At 51.4% G+C, this 18930-nt stretch overlaps 1 protein-coding gene across 6 annotated transcripts in view; it reads left to right on the forward strand.

The window, feature by feature from the left end:
- GRB10 (growth factor receptor bound protein 10) overlaps positions 1–18930 on the forward strand; it is a 196450-nt gene that overhangs the window by 63943 nt on the left and 113577 nt on the right. For 3 of the 6 annotated variants that reach the window (XM_027124121.1, XM_027124122.1, XM_027124123.1), the window contains exon 3: positions 866–963. The exons of 2 other annotated variants lie outside the window; for them this stretch is intronic. In XM_027124121.1, the coding sequence (XP_026979922.1) occupies positions 913–963 (51 nt within the window). In that variant the 5' untranslated portion in view covers positions 866–912. Of the gene's footprint in view, positions 1–865; positions 964–1011; positions 1267–18930 lie in introns of those variants that run through there. One more of the 6 variants, XM_027124124.1, reaches the window with a different exon arrangement.

Consider the following 18930-nt stretch of genomic DNA (forward strand, 5'->3'; position numbering starts at 1 on the left):
TGTGTGTGTGTGTGTGTGTGTGTGTGTGTGTGTGTGTGTGTGTGTGTAGCAGACAAGGGGGCTCTTCTCGTGGAGAAGGTCACATCATAGGTGGCCTCTTGTCTGTGAGTGTCAGGCGTGGCGTTTTTTGTGTCCAGTCCGGACCAGGGTGCTGTGCCGCCCACCCCCGCCCCAGTCCTCTGCATTTTGCGGGAGGTGGGGTTTGTTGGGGTCGGCTCCGAAACTCTCACTGACTGCCTCGTACAGATCAGGTGTGTGGTTGTACCCCAGGAGATTCAGGAGGAAGACAGGACCTCCCTTCCCTGCCCGTCGGGGGCTCCTTGCAGGAGCCGAGCGTGCGTCTTCACGGAGCTGATGTCGCTCCAGCCCTCCCGGGAGTTGGGGGCGGGTCTTAAGGTCCATTCCAGAGGCCCCGCCCATGAGTGTTGTTCCCAGCATGGCGCCTACAGGGAGCGCCTGGACTCTGTAGGTGGCGGCGCGACGTCCACTGACCGTGGTTCCTTCTAGGCTGTGGCTGGTGGAGGCAGCATTTACACGGGTGGTGCTCAGAGGACGCCGGCAACGCCCCACCACCCCACAGTGCTTCTCTGGACTCAGGCGGTCTGTGTTGCCCAAAGTCTCAGAAAGTCTTCAGGGTGGTAATAACTGTGGATGGCCGCCCCCTCACCCCTCTGAGTGCCTCTGCCCCACGGGCCCTGTGACCACAGGTGGCTGCTCGAGCTTCTGGAGTTGGTGCCAGCCCCCTGGCGCCCCCAAGATCCGAGTGGCGTCCGGCGTCACCTGTGCAGGCGCGTTGCCCCTGAGCCGCTGGTGAGCGGCGGGCTTTCCCTCTGGCCGGGCTTCTCACGGTCTGTCTTCGTTCCAGGTGCCGCGGCCCAGTCCACGCGATTTGAAGACGGCAGGAAGGAACCGATGGCTTTAGCGGGCGGCCCAGACTCCTTTCTGCACCATCCATACTACCAGGTATGAGTGAGTGTGGCAGCGGATTCTGGCAGTGGTCTGGCCCAGGGCCAGGGCACAAATGTAGCTCATAACCTGACCACCCATCACTAGCAGGTCAAGGAGGAAGTTCTGAGTGGGGCTGTGGACGCGCCCTTCAGCGCAAAGACCAGGCCCTTTCACATGGCCTTCCTTGCTTTGCTTGGAAGAGCTCATCATCACTGTGACCGCAGCATCCTTTTCTACAAGACTTGCGTTGTAGTGCACACTTCCCTGCAATGAAGCGGGCCCTGTGTTGTCTCCTGCAGGGCCCTGGAACTCCAGATGGTGAGTGGGAAGGGTGGCGAATGTTGGGATTTCAAGCAGAGGCATGAGCTTCTGGGACGAGGAAGTAGGAAGGAGAAGATCCTCGGCCCAGCAGTGACCTGCCTGTCACAGGTGGAGCCCTTCTCACCCCGATAGCATCAGGCAGGCTTTGTGGGACCGCAGGTTCACCTCCAGCCCTTCTGCATGGGCTGTTGGACGAGTTTCATCTGTAAGTGTCCTTTATCTCCTGTGGCAGGTTTTCGTTTGAACTTTTGCTTTATGGTGTAGACAGATACGTTTGATCCTTAGGTCTTTGGATTTGACAAGCGAATCTTGGTTTCTCCTTCTCAGCCCCGCAGCCTGTGAAGCACTTGTGCCACCTTTCTCCCGGCCTCTGTTTTTCCAGCAGGAGTCGTACGTTTTGAAGTCCCTTGATGTGATATTTGCACTCCTCTGAGCTTGCTTTTCTCTCCCTTCGTCTGTGAAGTCTGTGCTTAGCTGCAGTGATGATAATTTGCCCATAGCATAGGGGCTGCAGAGAGGTATCTTTTTAATTTTTTTGGTGTCAGAGAGAAAGAGGTCTTGGAAGAAAGACTGGAGATTAGGAGTAGCATTCACTGTGATTTCTGGATTTGAGACAAAGCCACAGTCAGTTTCAAGCGAGACAAGGGGGCTGAAACCTTCGCAGAGCCATGAAGTTTGCTGGGGACCCCCAGCCTGTTCAGTGGGTGAGCGTTCTCCGGGTCCTGCCCTCTGCCTCCTGGGTGATCATTCCCTGGGTCTTAAAGAGGCCGTGGTTGCCTCGCCCTGTCGGTCGAAGCTCCGTGATGCCGCTGTGGGTCATGGGTTCAGCTCTCACTTGACTGTTTAGCTTTGGCTGGCTGTCACCCCAGCCTGCCAGCCTCACACTTGGCACCAGCGCTCCCAGGGAAATGGGATCAGTGAAATGCAGGGAAAACCTTCCCCGGGGAAGTGTGTCTGCAAGTTAGCCGAGCAACGTCCTCTTTGCTGGTCACAGAGTGAACCATAAGGGCCAGATAGGACGTAGGGAAGGTTCCACCCCAAAGCCCTCTTAGCTCAACCCACTGGCATCTCAGATTTCCCCTGGTCCGGGCAGGGATGGCAGGAGTGCCAGCTGTAGCCAGTGCCTGGCTTCGCGGACGTGTTAGGTGTTTGTAGTCGCCGTCCCAGTTGCCCAAGGCTCTTCCCAGGAGCCAGGAGGCCGCGGACACACGGTGGGCCCTGCCAGCGGAGCCTGTCACCCCGGGAGGAAGGGCTCCGTCGTGCCGTGCCGCGGCCTTTGCAGGCACTGTTGCGCTCCTGCGAGAGTCCAGCAGGCGGGCTTGGCAGCTCTCACCCTCTGTTCCTGGAAAAATCAGCCGACAGTTCCAGAATTTCTCAGAACATGGGATGATTTACAATGCGTTCGGTCTTGAGTAATCTGCAGTTACAGCAAATAGATACATCTCCAAGTTTTTAGCGAGAAGAATTTCTTTGTAAGATCGTCAGCGTACAAATAATGTTCTCATTCTAGCTGCTCACTCATCGCTGTGGCTTGGATTAGGGTTCAGTCAATGAGTCGCTGCTCAGTCGAGTTTGTTCTGGACATAGAAGCACCAGAAGGATTTTGTGCATTTAATCACCCTGCTTCCTGCTTCAGGGACAGAGGCAGCAGGTTGGTGGGGGGCATGGGATGGGGGGCTGGTGGAGGGGGGGTGGACTACTTCACTGTTTGACTTAGGCTGTTCCTTTAAACTGTGATATTGTCATGGTTCTCTGGCCTTGGGGGAAACCATGAGATGCCTCAGTGCCCCTGCTGGTGAACAAGGGTGCATGGTGTTGTCAGGGTGCCGCGGGGATTGGGAGAAGGGTGTGGAAGTTACCCGGCACCGGGCCAGCCTGGTCTCAATCGCCCATCCAGAGTCGTTCCCTGTAACTCCTGGGTTTTTTTTGTTGTTTGTTTGTTTTGTTTTGCTTTTTTTCTTTTTGGCTGTGCGGTGCAGCTTGTGGGATCTTAGTTCTCCAACCAGGGATCGAACCCGGGCCCTCAGCAGTGAAAGTGCGGAGTCCTAACCACTGGACCGCCAGGGAGTTCCTCCTGAATTCCTTGGATGTTGATTGAACACCAGCCAGGTGCCACCTGCAGTGTGAGCGCTGGGTGGCAGCTCTTCTGCAGAAGCTGCTTTCCTGGGGCTCCTGACTCCTAGTCGGGGAGAGGGTCATGAGGAAACTGGCAAATGAGATAATTGTGAGTAATGATCGTGATTCTCAAGCAAAGAAAATCTGACAGTGGGAGAGAGAGAGGTCAGGAAGTCAGGGAGACCCCCCTGGAGGGAGTGCCCAGAGCTGGGGGGCAGCACCCGGGCCGGGCTGGGGCAGAGCCTTTTCGGGGGCCAGAGGCCGGCACACCTGGCCTAAAGAGCCAGGGAGGGGTCTGGATTTCAGTCACTTAGGAAGGAGAGGTCTTTGGGGATTTATAAATAGAGGCCTACAGCCCACTGTCTGCAGTTCTAAAATCCCCAAAGCTATGAACCAAGCAGTTTCTTCATGGCTCACATCTTGCAGAATCTGACTCGACCTGTCGGAACTGGGTCCCTCAAGTACACGGGGGGGTGGGCTCGGTGACCGGGCCGCCCTGGACCCTGGGTCATCTTTCTCAAGTCCAGAAAATTTTTATTTCCTAGCCATATCCTCCAGGGTTCTGATTATGTACCTATTATGAGGTACATTTTGTTTCTTTTTTATACATAAAGTAACATTCGCTATCCTTCAGAAACACACACACACACACAGAAAATAAAAATGAGTTCAGGTACAGGCATTTGAGTAAAGCGTTGAACTGTGATATAGAAACGAGATGCTTGAATGTAGGTTTGAGATTCAAACCTGTAGGTTTGAAATTTGAGATAGGTTGTTAAGGTTCCTGTCAGTCCTTAAAGATCTTGGGGGAGAAGGTGTCCGAGATCCCACTGACAAGAGACAGTGGGTCTGAGATCCTGCGCGGCCCCTCATGGTGTATGGAGAGGAGACGGCCCTCGGTGACAGCCTGCACACCCAGGCTTTTCAGGCCTAGCCACCCCGAGAGAAGGCTGCTGTCCTGGCCTTCCTTGTGCACGAGCGCAATGGCTCCACCCTCGGCATCGGTGAGATTGACAAGAGTCTGGCCAGTATGTCCCGCTACAGGAAAAACACGTGGATTGTTGAGGGCTGGCTCCGGAGACTGAAAACTGCTCTGACCAAGCGAACCGGGCGACCTGAGGTAGAGCTCCGGGGCCAGAGGAAGGCCTGGGGCGGAGGCGTGGCCTTCCTCGGATCATGGAGGAGACCAGTGGCGTGGAAGAGGAGGAAAAGGAGGAGGAGACTGCAACTGCCGTCCGTGGCCTCAGGGGTCGAAGTGATGGAGAGGTTGATATCACAGCTTCTAGCATCCCGGAGCTGGAGCGCCAGAAAGGAAAACTCAGCGAGCGTCAACTCTTCTCTCACACGAAGCGGCTTCGCTCGTCCCAGATGCTTCAGGCGGTCTCCCTGGGTTAGGACTGCTGCAGGTGCCGATCCTGGGTGTCACGCTATTTGACGGGTATCTTTGTGGAAGGAACCAAGGGTAGCTTAGTTCCTGAGGATGTGATAACGCGGGAAACGGATTCCTTGAAAGTGGCAACACCCAGCCCAGCCTCCTTCCCTCTGAAGGGTGAGTTAGCTGGCTCCAGCACCTTTGCCACTTGTCTTACCCAGGCCCGAGGCCAACCTCGGAAAACTAAGCCTGGGTCTATGCCATCTAGGCACCTGGAATCTCCTGTCAAGGGTCAAGGTTCAGAACAGCCTCAGGCCCATCCTCATCTTCAGACTCATGAATGCAGTTTTTTGTGAATTTAAATTTGTTTCTACCTATATTTTTAGGACCAGTCTCATTTTTAATAAGGTAAAAAAAAGTCTACAGACAAAAACTCCTGTTTTTGCCGTGTGAAGTTCCACAAGTGCAGCTATAGAAAAGTGCTTGTCAGTTGAATAAAAACCACATTTGATAGAGGGAAAAAAAAAGATCACTGGCGCATCTTCAGATATTTAATCCAAATATTTATTTCTACTTTTATAATTTTTTTTCCTGATTTGAAAACGCATCCGCTTAAATTAGAAGTCAAACGTCATGGAAACTGTCCTCGTGATCCTGCCCTTCTGCCACTCCATTTGCCAATACAGGGTGAAACAGCAGGCTTCCTGCGATAGCCCCTCTTCCCCTACATCCCCATCGGTAATTTCATAAATTCTGTCTCAGTCCCACGTCTCTGCAGGTTGCTTCCTTGGCCCCATTTCAGTTGTGCATTCCTGAGCCCTCAGGCCAGGAGCCTCCCCTTGCATGGCAGGGGTTGGCAAGCCACAGCCTGTGGGCCAAATCCGGCCTCTGCCTGCTTTTGTAAATAAAGTTTTATTGGAACACAGCCATGTTCCTTCAGTTAACATCCCATCTGTGGCTGCTTTGGGGCCTCACCAGCAGAGTTGAGCAGCGGCTGGCCCTCTGCAGACCACCTCCTGCTTTAGGACATCTGTTAGTGCAGTGAGTCTTCTGGGTGGACAGAGGCCCAAGTGGGCCTCCTTGTGTCCGCCTCTCTCCTCCCTCATCGTGGGGACAGCAGGGACAAGGCTCAGCTCACCCGTGAGACCTTGACTGCCAGTCACACACAGCTTTGGGTCTTCGGTTGGGTTCACATCTGGCTCCTCCATCTTTCAGCAGCGTCTGAAGGAGCTGGATGCTCTCATCCCTTATGGTCTGGACTTGGGATCATTCTCTGGAATCGAATTCCATTCCCAGAGTTGGTCACTCTCATTTATTTTTTAGCCAAAGAGTCGTCCCATGGCTTCTCCATTTCTCATCTTATTCACCCATACTTCGGCAAAGAGGCATTTTCATTGGACTTCGTTTTCTTCAAGAAATTTGTGGACAGTTCCTCCCACTCGTCATGGTAGGAGGAGACGGATGCCAAGAGCAGTTGAGACATCACTTATTTATTTATTTTTTTCATTGAAGTGTAGTTGACTTCCAAAGTTGAGTTAATCTCTGCTGTACAGCAAAGTGACTCAGTTATACATATATATGCATTCTTCTTTTTCATATTCTTTCCCATGATGGTTTATCAGAGGATATTGAATAGAGTTCCCTGTGCTGTACAGTAGGACCTTGGTGTTTATCCATTCTATATGTAACAGTTTGCATTTGCTAACCCCGAACTCCCAATCCATCCCTCCCCCACCCCCTTCCCCTTGGCAACCACAAGTCTGTTCACCATGAGGCATCACTTACTTCTATGAGACTCTTCCAGTGGATAGGATCTTCACCTAAAGCAGTTTCACAAATCGTTCAAGATGATTTCTGAACTTAGTAACAGCCACTATTTAATAGAGATGTTTTGCACAGTGAAGCTGGTAGCTGATGAATGCGTTGACAATACGCTCTTCGTGACTGGACGCCTTTTAGGTTCTCTGTACGTGCCTTGCTCACAGTGTCACTGTGAGAATGAAAGTCACTTATGTAGAGCCCCTGGCATTGTCTTGGCGCATAAACAAACCTCATTAAATGGGAACTGTTATTTTGATACACGACGTGAGCTGCTGATTTGTTAGAGTGTAGATTCTTTTTTTTTGTTTGTTTGTTTGTTTGTTTTTGCGGGGGTACTCGGGCCTCTCACTGTTGTGGCCTCTCCCGTTGTGGAACACAGGCTCCGGACGCGCAGGCTCAGCGGCCATGGCTCACGGGCCCAGCCGCTCCGCGGCATGTGGGATCTTCCCAGACCGGGGCACGAACCCGTGTCCCCTGCATCGGCAGGTGGACTCTCAACCACTGCGCCACCAGGGAAGCCCAGAGTGTAGATTCTTATTTAGCAGTAGAATTTGTAAGTGATTTTTTGTGATGCCTCTGTCACTTCAAGGTTATAATCTTTTCAAGTCTTTGAAATCACTGTAGAAAATTCACTTCAAAAGGAGGGCTTCCCTGGTGGCACAGGGGTTAAGAATCCACCTGCCAATGCAGGGGGCACAGGTTTGAACCCTGGCTTGGGAGGATCCCATGTTCCGCGGAGCAACGAAGCCCGTGCGCCACAACTACTGAGCCTGCACTCTAGAGCCTGCGAGCCACAACTACTGAGCCTGTGTGCCACAACTGCTGAAGCCCACGTGCCTAGGGCCCATGCTCCACAACAAGGGAAGCCACCGCAGTGAGAAGCCCGTGCACCGCAACGAAGAGTAGCCCCTGCTTACCGCAACGAGAGAAAGCCCACGCGCAGCAACGAAGAGCCAGAGCAGCCAAAACTAAATAATTAAAATTAAAATCACAAAAAAATAGATGAGAATTGGTTTGGGTAAACATTTTCTCCCTGATGTGACAAACTGTAGTCATTTGGTTTTATTTATTGGAATCCTGGATGGTCAGTGACATGTTAGGAAACAGCACACGAGTTTACATTTTCTGTCACTTGTGGAATCAGTTGAACGCCCTTTTCTTTCAACACTGGGAGTCACGTGGCAGATTTGTTCATTCCCTTCGTGTTCTGGGAATGATGAGCCGACCATGGCTGCATGTTAGGATCAAGATGCAGGAGGAGGGAGCCCTGCCCTGGGAGACTCCCAGCCCTGGTGGGACAGACAAGCAGAGGAAACACAGACCATCAGTGTCAGCCATCGCTTGGTGCGGGGGGCGGTGGGGGGGGAACCGCGGGGACCCTGCGTCGTTTCCTGATGGAACCCGTCGCTCACCACTCAGTGGAGGTCGGCTAGTGGGGAGAAGATTCAGCACTTCTGGATCCTCGACTTGGGTTCTCTGATTTTACCCTCCACCAACCCTCAGAGGTGGGACCTTCGTACCTCTGTGATACCCATTTTACAGGTGAGAAAACCAAGCCGCTGACTGTGTGCTGGTTGGCATGCCAAGGACTTCACTTGGATTTTCCTAAGTAGGAATCTTCCCACAACCCCTCATGGGCTCCCCTTTTCAGATGAGAATAGCAAGGCAGACCAAGGCCATTTCCCCTACTGGGTAACAGGTGTGCTTTTCTTAACGTTTGTATCTGCGGAGGATGTGAGTGTTCACGTTGTCGGGACCACACGGGTCCCACTCTCCTCAGAGCCTTGCGATGAAGCGTGGTGTTTGTGTCCTGGGATTCTGCACTCACTGAATTTCCTTGATCCTAAAGTGCCATGGGATAAAGGGTCAATTTTAATGACAACTTTTCATTCAAAATAAAGATTATCACGTATGATCCTTAAATGTGGATAGGTTGGAAAGTGTTTAAATTTCAAAATTGTTAAAATGGGGGAGTGTCTTAGAATCCGTGAAAAATGAAAATTTTAAGAGTATACATTTCTTATTAGAGAGGGACAGACTTGCTCTATCCTGAATGCTTTTGTTTGTATTGACTAAATACTTCTGGAAGAGTGTGGGCTTGAGGTCTTGGATTTCTTCTGAAGTATCACAGAGCTGTATTTATTGAGTACCTTCTATGTGTTCTGTTCTGCATCTGATACCAGGGCAAGCCCCGTGCGTAGGTTAGGCATCTGTTTCTTTTAGGGGGACCAAGGCTTGCAGGTGCTGGTAACTCCCGCGCGGCTGGTACCCGGTAGCGGCTGGGGCCCGTGGGCCGCGTCTCCCCATCCTGTCTCTTGGCTTCTGGGCGCCCTGTGCTTGGCTGGGCAGGTGTGTGATGCCGGCCGGCAGGCCGGTCAGTCGATGGAGGGGCCGGACTTAATTAATGCTCTGTCTAGTAAGGTTTCATTGCTGCAGCAGGGGCAGGGCTTGGGGCCAGCAGAGTGAGAGCGGGGGCAGGGAGAGGGCAGGATCCGCTTGTGGAATGGTGACTCGGGCCCTGGGTTCCTGGTGGACTGCTTAGTGTCCTGGCGGCATGGCTTCTGTTGACAGCCACTCCCCTGACTCGTGTTTATTGCTGTCATGTGACAGGGCCTGCGGACCTGCACTTGCCCTTTCTGGTGTCAGCTGACTTCTGGCTGTCATCTGCGTCATCCCTTGGGGCCTGGGCGGTCCTACTTGGTCCGGCCGCTGGCCGTCGGGGCCCCTGTGCACCCTACCTTCTGCACATGTCCAGGCGGGCCCCCGGGTCTCAGGTTAATGCTCCCTCTTTGCAGGAAAGGTGGCTGGACCTTCTAAGGGAGGTGGACGGGGGTCGTGGTGTGCCCGTCACAGACCTGAACGCCACCTGCTGTGCTGTCCTCACTCACACTGCCGCCTTCTGCCCACGCGACCTCCACGCTCAACCCTGAGTTGTGTCTCACCTGTGCCCAGCCCGCGTGGAGGCTCTGCCCCGTTTCCCAGAAGCAGGATGGCCCTGTTGGAAGCTGGGGAGCCCAGGGCTTGCCCGTGCCTTCGGCTCTGGGTTTGAAAGTGCGCTCTGGCCGTTGCGGGGAGAGCCCGCTCCCCCTGTCTCCCCAGGGGTGTATCCTTCCCGGGGCCGCAGATCAGAGGCCGTGCTTGTCTCCTGTCTGTGGGCCTGTTTGGTGGATGGCGGCTTGTGTGGGGGGCAGGTGCAGAGCCTCTGGGGTGACTTCTGTGCTCTCTGAAGATGGGATCACGGGCGGGGCCCTGTCACCGTGTTGTAATATCTGATTATGGCCCGTCGTGCACGCGGCGGTCCTCTTAACGACTGGTTAGATTTGGAGATGAAGCAGGATGTGGCTTGGAGGTGATGGGGTGACGTGGCACTTTCTTGGCTGGTCTGGGCGCTGGAGAACTTCCTTTTCACTCGGCTGCAAAGGGATGAATAAGCTGGATCCTTTCTGCAGGTGCATTGGACGGGCAGCTGGAGGACAGGGGCAGGTCGTGATCACGCAGAAAATGTTTCGGTGGACGGAAACTTCACAGTTGCAACTGTTTTTCAAAAATGGTACATTTTGGGAGAAGGAGGAACCTGAAAATTACTCCTTTTATTGAAGCATATGGAGTAATTTCAACACGAGCTTCTTGACTCTAATTTCCTATTTAAGCGTGTGGTCTTTATAGTAGCAGCTAGGTTTCCATAACATTCGGTGCCGTATTTAGCTCATACTGCGTCTCACAGTGGCCTGCCTGGGTCCTTGTATTGTTCCTGGCTACTTTTTCCTCTTTGGGCAAAGTGTCCTCTGCTCCCTGGGCCTCCCCTGCAGTTATTAACCCAGCAACGATCTTCATATACAGTAAACACTCACTTTGGCATTTTCCCCAGAACACGCTAAATATTTATGCATGTTCGAGGGAGACCATGAGAATGTGTCCACTGGTCCTTTAAAAATTATTATTATTTTTTTTTATTAACTAGGCAGAAGTCAAAAGAAAAGTGTTTGAAGTTCCTATAATTGAAGGCTACCATTATTATCAACATCTATGAGATTGTCCTCTAATTAATCTTTAAGGAAAGATCTTACTGAATTTTCTGTCACTGTGCTTTAGTTTTTCTGGAAAGGTGGTGGAAATCTGACATTTCTTTTTCTGGCCTTCAGCCTTTGGGGAGTTCTCCTGGGCTTGCTGAGATGTAGGAAGTTCTGTGAAGGTTTTCAGTCCTGCCCCGGCTGCTGGAGATGGGGAGGGGAAGGCGGTCCTCAACAGCTGCTTCCAGGTGCTGCGGAGCCCGCTCAGGAGAAAGGGACTGGGCTTAAATAATAAATTTAAAAAAACCGTAAAAGGAGCATAAGCTTATAGGAAAAACACGTCATTATTATTGGTAGAAACTTCCAAAGTATGACGGAAATGTAAGAGGCTGCATCTGACATTTATTTCACAGGGAAAGCGGCATCTACTGTGGTTGTTAAGGATGGTCACGATCAAGATGAAGATATTGAACGCACTTTGCCCAGGCTGCCACCAGTACCTGGGCAGAGAGGTCCTTGGTCCATATCGCCCTTGACACCTGGGCCTTCCGCCCTCCAGTCTTTGCTCGAGGCCCCTTTTCAGAGAGTGAGGTCCTCCATCGAGTTTTATTTAAATCGCAGTTTCCTTTCCTGCTTACCCTGCTGCAAGCTATCCTTTTATTATTCCATGGCCCTGCCCTCTTAAATTATAAATAAATAAATTGCATAGTATGTTTAGTGCTTACTATCTGTTTTCTCCAGACAGAAGGACAGGATCTTTGCTGTAAGCACTAATGTGCCCGCCTTATACTAGAAGCTTGGTGTGTTTGTGTTGAATGGGTGAGTCTCTTTGAAGATCAGCTATATTTCTCTGATCTGTAGGTGACCCAGTGGTGGGGCACCCTCACCTCTGAAGCACTGTGATTGCTGGCCTGGTCACTGTGTCGCCCTGGGGAGGATTCTCTCGTCCCCCATGAGCTTACAGCCGTTGATCACGAATTGTAGGCTTCTTTTCTTTGGTTTGGCAAAGCTTTCTTGTGCCGAGAGCCGTGAAAGGCAGTTTCTGCTTTCAGGGTTTCCAGGGCTGATTGTCAGGGTCGGTGTGTTATGTTTCGGGGTCCCAGTGAAGTGGTGGTTGATGCATTTACGAAACCTGCTGCTTTTTTTTTTTTTTTTTTTGCGGTACGCGGGCCTCTCACTGTTGTGGCCTCTCCCGTTGCGGAGCACAGGCTCCGGACGCGCAGGCTCAGTGGCCATGGCTCACGGGCCCAGCCGCTCCGCGGCATGTGGGGTCTTCCCGGACCGGGGCACGAACCCGTGTCCCCTTGCATCGGCAGGCGGACTCTCAACCACTGCGCTACCAGGGAAGCCCTACGAAACCTGCTTCTTAAGGAGCAAGTGCTCGGACTGAACTAGGGCCACAGTGCGAGGGTTGAGGGTGCAGTCTCGGGGTCCCTGGGCTTGTCCTCTGTCTCCCATCCTGGGGTGTGATATGTGCAGGACTCACGTCTTGACTTCTCCCCGAGCCAGCGGTTCAGGGTGAGCTGTGGCACGGCCTGGGTTCACATGCTGCTGTGGCCACACAGAGAGTGTGGGTGGACGTGGGGTTAGGAGGCTGGTCTCCGGGCTGGGGGCTGGTTAGAGTGTGGATTAGGAAGGGTTTGAGGCTTCTTCTTGTGTCTGGCGTAGGCACCGAGCTGAAGGGTGGCTGAGTGGCCTTCACTGAAGTATCTCTGGGTTTCCATTGCTGTATCTTCATGGGGGCTCTGCTTCCCCAGACCACCCCAGCCCTCGGTGGGAGGGAGTTTCCCAGTGTGTCCTTGGAGATCAGACATCGGGATGGAGGGAGGGCGGGGAAGGGGTGCAGCATCTGCTCTGCTGTTGATTCCATTGGTGTATTTTTCCTCTCCAGAGGTTGAATTTGGTCATTGTTTATCTTTCTTTTTTTTTTACTTATCAGGTCATGCTTTCCTTTCCCTTCCTGAACACGTGGAATATATATATATATATATATTTTAAATAAATTTATTTATTTTTTGGCTGCATTGGGTCTTTGTTGCTGTGCACAGGCTTTCTCTAGTTGCAGCGAGCGGGGGCTACTCTTCGTTGCAGTGCGGGCTTCTCGTTGCGGTGGCTTCTCTTGTTGCGGAGCACGGGCTCTAGGTGCACTGGCTTCAGTAGTTGTGGCACGCGGGCTCAGTAGTTGTGGCACGTGGGCGTGGGCTTAGTTGCTCTGCGGCATGTGGGATCTTCCAGGGCCAGGGCTCTACCCTGTGTCGCCTGCGTTGACAGGTAGATTTTTAACCACTGCGCCACCAGGGAAGCCCACGTGGAATATATTGATCCCAGTTGTTTTAACACACCTGTCTTCTCGTTTTATTGTCTTTGACATTTCTAGGTCTGTTTCTCTTGGTTGATTTCTCTTATCAATATGGGTCTGATTTTCGTTTCATGCCTGGCAGTTTTTGATTGGATACCAGACGTGAATTTTACATGCTTGAGTGCTGGCTTTTTTTTTTCGTTTTCTTTTTGTGGGTGTTCCTTTAAATATTGGGGAGATTTGTTACAGGAACAGTTAGGCTTCTTGGAAACAGTTTGCTCCTTCTGAAGCCTGCGTTTAAACTTTGTGAGCTGGGCCTAGAGTAACTTTAGGTCTAGGCCTGATTTGCTCTCACTATTAAGGCAAGACCCTCCTGAGGACTCGATTCAGCGTCTCGTGTGTAAGGAGGTTTCCCGTGTGGCTGCTGTGAATGCAGACGTCATCCTGCCCTGTGCGAGCTCTGGGGGTTGTTCTGCCTGCTTCTTTCTGGTGGTTCTTTCTGGCCTTGGTAGCTTCCTTGAGTGCCTGCACTAGGGCACCCCCTGCATGTCTCTAAGGCCCTCCTCCATGCCACAACCTCCTCTCTGCCCCGGCCTCCCTGAACTTTGAATTCCACCTCCTTAGAAGGACCCCCAGACACTGCCTGAGACCCCTTCCTTGCGCTGCCGATGGGAAACTCTCTGGAGCCCTCGAGGGGGGGTTGCCCTGGGAGATCTCCCCGCGTCTGTTTCCCCTCTCTCTCGAGTGCTGTCCTGTGCTGCCTGGTGTCCAGTGTATGAAAACCACTTCAATTTTTGGTTATTTAAGAAGAGAGGGTACGTGCAATCCCTGGTATTCTATCTCGGCTGGAAGCACAGAAGTCCCCATAATATTATTTCAACCATGGTTCTAGGAATAAATTAGCCGCAGAACGTTTGTATGTAATATATAGAATCAGCTTTGGGGCTGAAAAGAAGTACAGAGGTCATGTGCAAAGACCTCACATCATAGATGAGGAAACAGGCACAGTGAGTGCAGTTATTTGCTCAGGATCAGAGAGTTTGTCACTGTGGCGATTTATGTGTTTGGCTCGTGTCACAATAAGGTTTTTCATACACGGAGGACATGATGCACAGCTTCTTGGAGCCTGTGCTGAGGTTGGGACCCCCGAAGTCCCACAGCGGCAAGCAGACCTTCGACGGAGAACCGAGTGCTGTGCCCTGGGATCTGAGGTGCTGTTCTTCCCACGCCCCTTTTTTTTTAAAACTACAGTGTAGTTGATTTGCGATATTGTGTTCGTTTCAGTTGTGCAGCAAAGTGGTCTAGTTACACATGCTTTTATATATATGTGTGTGTGTGTGTGTATGTGTGTATATATATATATATATATATTCTTTTCGGATTCTTTTCCGTTATAGATTATTACAGGATATTGAGTATAGTTCCCCGTGCTCTACAGTAGGTCCTTGTTGCTTTTATATATGTATGTGTGTGTGTGTGTGTGTGTATATATATATATATTCTTTTTCAGATTCTTTTCCGTTATAGATTATTACAAGACATTGAGTATAGTTCCCCGTGCTCTACAGTAGGTCCTTGTTGCTTTTATATATATATGTGTGTGTGTGTGTGTGTGTGTGTGTATGTGTGTGTATATATGTATATTCTTTTTCGGATTCTTTTCCACTATAGATTATTACAAGATACTGAGTATAGTTCCCCGTGCTCTACAGTAGGTCCTTGTTGCTTTGTCCTGGCCACTTGCTTTGCACAAAGCTCCGAGGAAGATAGCCTCAAGGGAACATCACCTGACCTGTCAGCAGGGGTGGGGGGGTGGGGGGGCCCTTCACCATGCTTCTGGAAGCTCTGCCCTGCCCCGCCCCGCCTCATACCTGCCCTCTGAGGAGCCAGGTGCTGTGTGGGAACCCAGGTGGGATGCGCTGGGGACCCAGCTTCCCTCGTTCTGACTCCAGATTCTCGGCCGGGGGCTGCCGGTCACCCCTGGCCTCGTGCCCTCTGCTCGCCAGAGGGACGTGGAAACAAGGAAGAGCCACCCCAGGGTTACATCATATTAAACCCTGGGGCCTTTTCCTAGTCCACCAGGGCAGTGAGAACCCTTTCCAAGTTCTGAGATGGCTGTTGAGAAAGTCCAGGGAAGCGACGCCTGTCCTCACCCTGCTGACTGGGGGCAGGGAGTACGGGGCCGGCGCTCTGCTGGGAGGGTAGCCCCACCACAGCTGATCCCTGAAGCACCTGGTGCCCGGTGCATGCCTGCGGGGCTGGTAGACGCGGGGGTAGGGCTGGGGGTCCGCGGGAGCCAGCGGGGAGCTTTGTGCTGACAGACCCCGGCTCTCCTAACCGCGGTGCCCTGTGTGCCCCACCGGGGGCGGTATCTCAGGACTGGCTCCCCACTTTAGACGAGGAAGCTGAGGCTCGGGGTGTAAGGGGTTGTCGCCCGGCCAGTGCGCCTGGATGTTGAACCCATCTCCCCGACTTCCACGCTGGGCTCTCCTCAGCTTGTGCCTCTGCCTTGTCAGCCAGCTTCATTACTCGGCCCTTTCCATTTGAGGTCCTTGTGTAGCTGGGTGACTGGACTCCCTGCGTCTCCTGGAGGGATTCAGCCCGTGGCTGGCGTTGGGCCTGGTCCTGGAGGCTCCCTGAGACTCAGTGTGGGCCGTCACCTTCTGTGATGGGGGAGGGTCCAGGGAGGGGGGACCAAGACTCGCTTCCAGCAGGTGGAGTCCTGGTTGGCCAGAGTGCCCCGGGGACAGAGTCAGAACACATTCGATTTCGTTTGGAAGTGTGCTGTGTGTTTCTCAGATTGCTCTGACACCCTGTGCTGCATTTTGTCCAGGGTGCTTTAGACGGCGGACGTCCTCTCGCTTCCCAGACAAGTCCCTCTAGAGCCTGAAGCTGACCCAGGCGCTGCGTGCTGGTCCAGCTGACAAGTGGACATTGTATTAGTCCACTAGTTGTATTAGTGGATGTTTGGTCTGTACTCATTTTCCTTTTCTCGCGGGAGGAGGGTCCCAGGGAACAGACCAAGCGGGTGGTAGGACGAGCGGGCCCTCCTGTCCTGTCCTACGTCTGCTGCTCACGCGTTTGTTACGCTACCAGCATCCCCTCCCCGGCCGTCTTGTAGAGGGGCCGCGATGCAATGTCATGCCTGCCCCGGCGGGATCGGCTGCAGTACATGCCCAACCGGGGGGCGGGGCCTTCGGTACTTGATGGGTCGGGTCACGTCCACAGCCGTGCTCCGTCCGGAGTGAACCCCTGCTCTCCTGTCACGTGGGCTGAGCGACCAGGTCATCAGGAAAGTGCTGCCTCGCTCTGACTCATTGGTCCCTCCCGAGGGGGGATAGAGGAGGACAGGGTGCAGATGGCCGGGTGTTGCTGAGAACCAGTGACCCAGCCGAGGGTTCTCTTCCGGGAGAGAAGGCCATGAGGTATCTCACATGGCCTCTGGCTTCTAGTCTGCATCGAGAGAGTTCTGTGGGCCCTCGTGGGCAGCCAGGACACCCGTGGCAGGGTTTATGACAGGACCCACCAGTTTTGCTTAAAATCAGTAAGTTAGTAACTTGGGAAAACCTTCAACCTCGCAGGAAAGCAAGAATGGAAGTAGAGTGAATGGCACAGGGACCCCTGTGCTGTCATTACTAAGCGGGCTGTTTGTGACATCATGTTTCTGGTTAGTTACTATTTCACTGGCTTGAGATGTTTGGCTGCTTCTCTGAGCCACAATAATTGTTTTGGCAGGAATTCCCCACCTTTCCCTAGCTCCTAAGACACAGACCCCTTGTAAAAGTGTACGGTCGTGAGACTGTTGGTGTTTGCCAACCACCGACCTCCCTGTCGCATCTCCGAGTGACAGCTGCCCCTTCTGTGAAGCAAAACCTGGTCTTTGCTGTTAGTCACCCAGCCCTCGTTCTGAGTTTTACGCAGTGTGTTACCTCCCCATGTGTTAATTTACAGGTTAACTTATATCCATACTTAAGGACTAAGGTATAGTTAGAAGCCCTCAAATACTGTAAGAGTTGCTTTTTCCTTTGAGGGCTGGAGAGGAGATGGGCGGGGTCCTGGATCAGGGTGTAGTCAGGTGGGCAGAGACCCACTGTGACTGATGTGAGGAAGGGGTTCATGGGGGGCATCTTCCTCTTTTGGAGAAAAGTTTTTTGTACTTAGAGATGGTCCATGTATTTGCAAGTCAGAGTCAATAGCCTGTATTCAGACAGCATAACTAGAATGTATTCTTACCCTCACTCCTTGATTCGGGAAGGCTGGCATGGTAAGTTTTCCTTTCTCTTGATGAAGTAAAATTCATATCTTATGGCAAGGGAAGAAAAATTTAAACATAAAACTTCCTTTGCCCGTTTGGTCCTCGTCCCCCACGTTTAGTGTGGGTTGGGCATCTGCAGTAACCAGACCTCCTTAGGAGATAACACTCCTTCATCTCATCAAGGGTCACTACTCCTTAGGAGATGACCTTCTTTCTTCATCTTGTGAGGGGCCACGAAGACCCATGACCCACTACTCACTTTGTGCGTGTAGATCTGGGTCGTGTACGCTGTCAGTAACACACCATTTGATGGGTAACCCTTTGTCCAAAAACTTACGTAACCTTGCTTTGACCTCTAACAGGCGGAACAGTCCTCAGGGCTTTACTGAAGGACCGTCTCCCGGGTTGTAATCCTCAGGTTGGCTCAGATAAAATTTTCCATTTCTTTCTCAGATCGACTGTGGATTAATTTTGTGTGTGGATACGCTCATCACAGCTTCTGGGACCCAGGTGAAGCCACGTGTGTGATTTGGTTTTAGGGTTAGTTTGATGAATACCTCTTGTTGTCTGTGCTCTTACATAGAATAAACAGGCCGAGTGTCACCTGGGGCAAAAAATGGCTCTGGGTCATTTATTATGAGCGTTATTTCCATGGGGGGCAGGGGCTAATTTTGCAGACCTTGCACCTGGCAAAATGTGGCGTGCTGATACTGCAGATTTTGTCAAGCTCTCTGACGTTTCAGGACTTTGCATGGTTGGTTAGTAGCGTAACAGCTTGTGTAGCACCCGTAGCTCAGTACTGGTGAGAATGCATTCTCCTGTGGGTCACACAGTATCTAGCCATGGTGCTGGGGGCCAGTCTCCTTCCTCCTCGTCTGTAAGAATGGGGGTAAAACAGTAGCTGTGAAAGAAAGGATGGAAATGAGAATTCGTGTATTGTCTAGCACCATGCCTGGTCCCCAGGATTGTAATAGAAACCTTCTGTTTCTACATTTTTTTAACCCTTTGTTGACCCCCTTCACCCATTTTTCCCAGCCCTCACCCCCGTCTCTGGCAACCAGCAATCTGTTCTTTGTATCTGTGAGCTTTATTTTAAAATTCTTTTTATTTTATTGAAGTATAGTTGATTTAGAGTGTTGTGTTAATTTCTGCTGTACAGCAAAGTGATTCAGTTATACATATACATACTCTTTTTTTTTATATTCTTTTCCATTATGGTTTATCACAGGATGTTGAACGTAGTTCCCTGTGCTATAGTATGTTTATCCATCCTATATATAATAGTTTACATCTGCTAATCTCAAACTCCCAATCTTTCTTTTTTTAATTTTTTAGATTCCACTTACACGAGAGACCAACATATCATATAGTATTTATCTTTCTCTGTCTGACCTATTTCACTTAGCATAATGCCCTCAAGGTCTACCCTTGTTGTCACAAATGGCAAGATTTTATTCCTTTTTATGTCTGGATAATATTCTGTGTATATGCCATATCTTCTTTATCCATTCATCCATCAGTGGACATGTAGGTTGCTTCCGTATCTTGGTTATTGTAAATAATGCTGCAGTGAACATGGGGGTACATGTATCATTTCGAATTAGTGTTTTCGTTTTCTTTAGATATCCAGAAATAGAATTGCTGGATCACATGGTGGCTCTGTTTTTCATATTCTGAGGAACCTCCATCCTGTTTTCCATAGTAGCTACACCATTTTACATTTCTGTCAATGCATAGTTTCCTTTCACCACATCCTCTCCAACCCTCTCATTTCTTGTCTTTTTGATAA

Source organism: Aethalodelphis obliquidens, unplaced genomic scaffold (assembly GCF_003676395.1).
Source record: "Aethalodelphis obliquidens isolate GAN/ISIS:26980383/991018 unplaced genomic scaffold, ASM367639v1 scaffold27, whole genome shotgun sequence".
In the NCBI taxonomy this organism is placed as follows: Eukaryota; Metazoa; Chordata; class Mammalia; order Artiodactyla; family Delphinidae; genus Aethalodelphis; species Aethalodelphis obliquidens.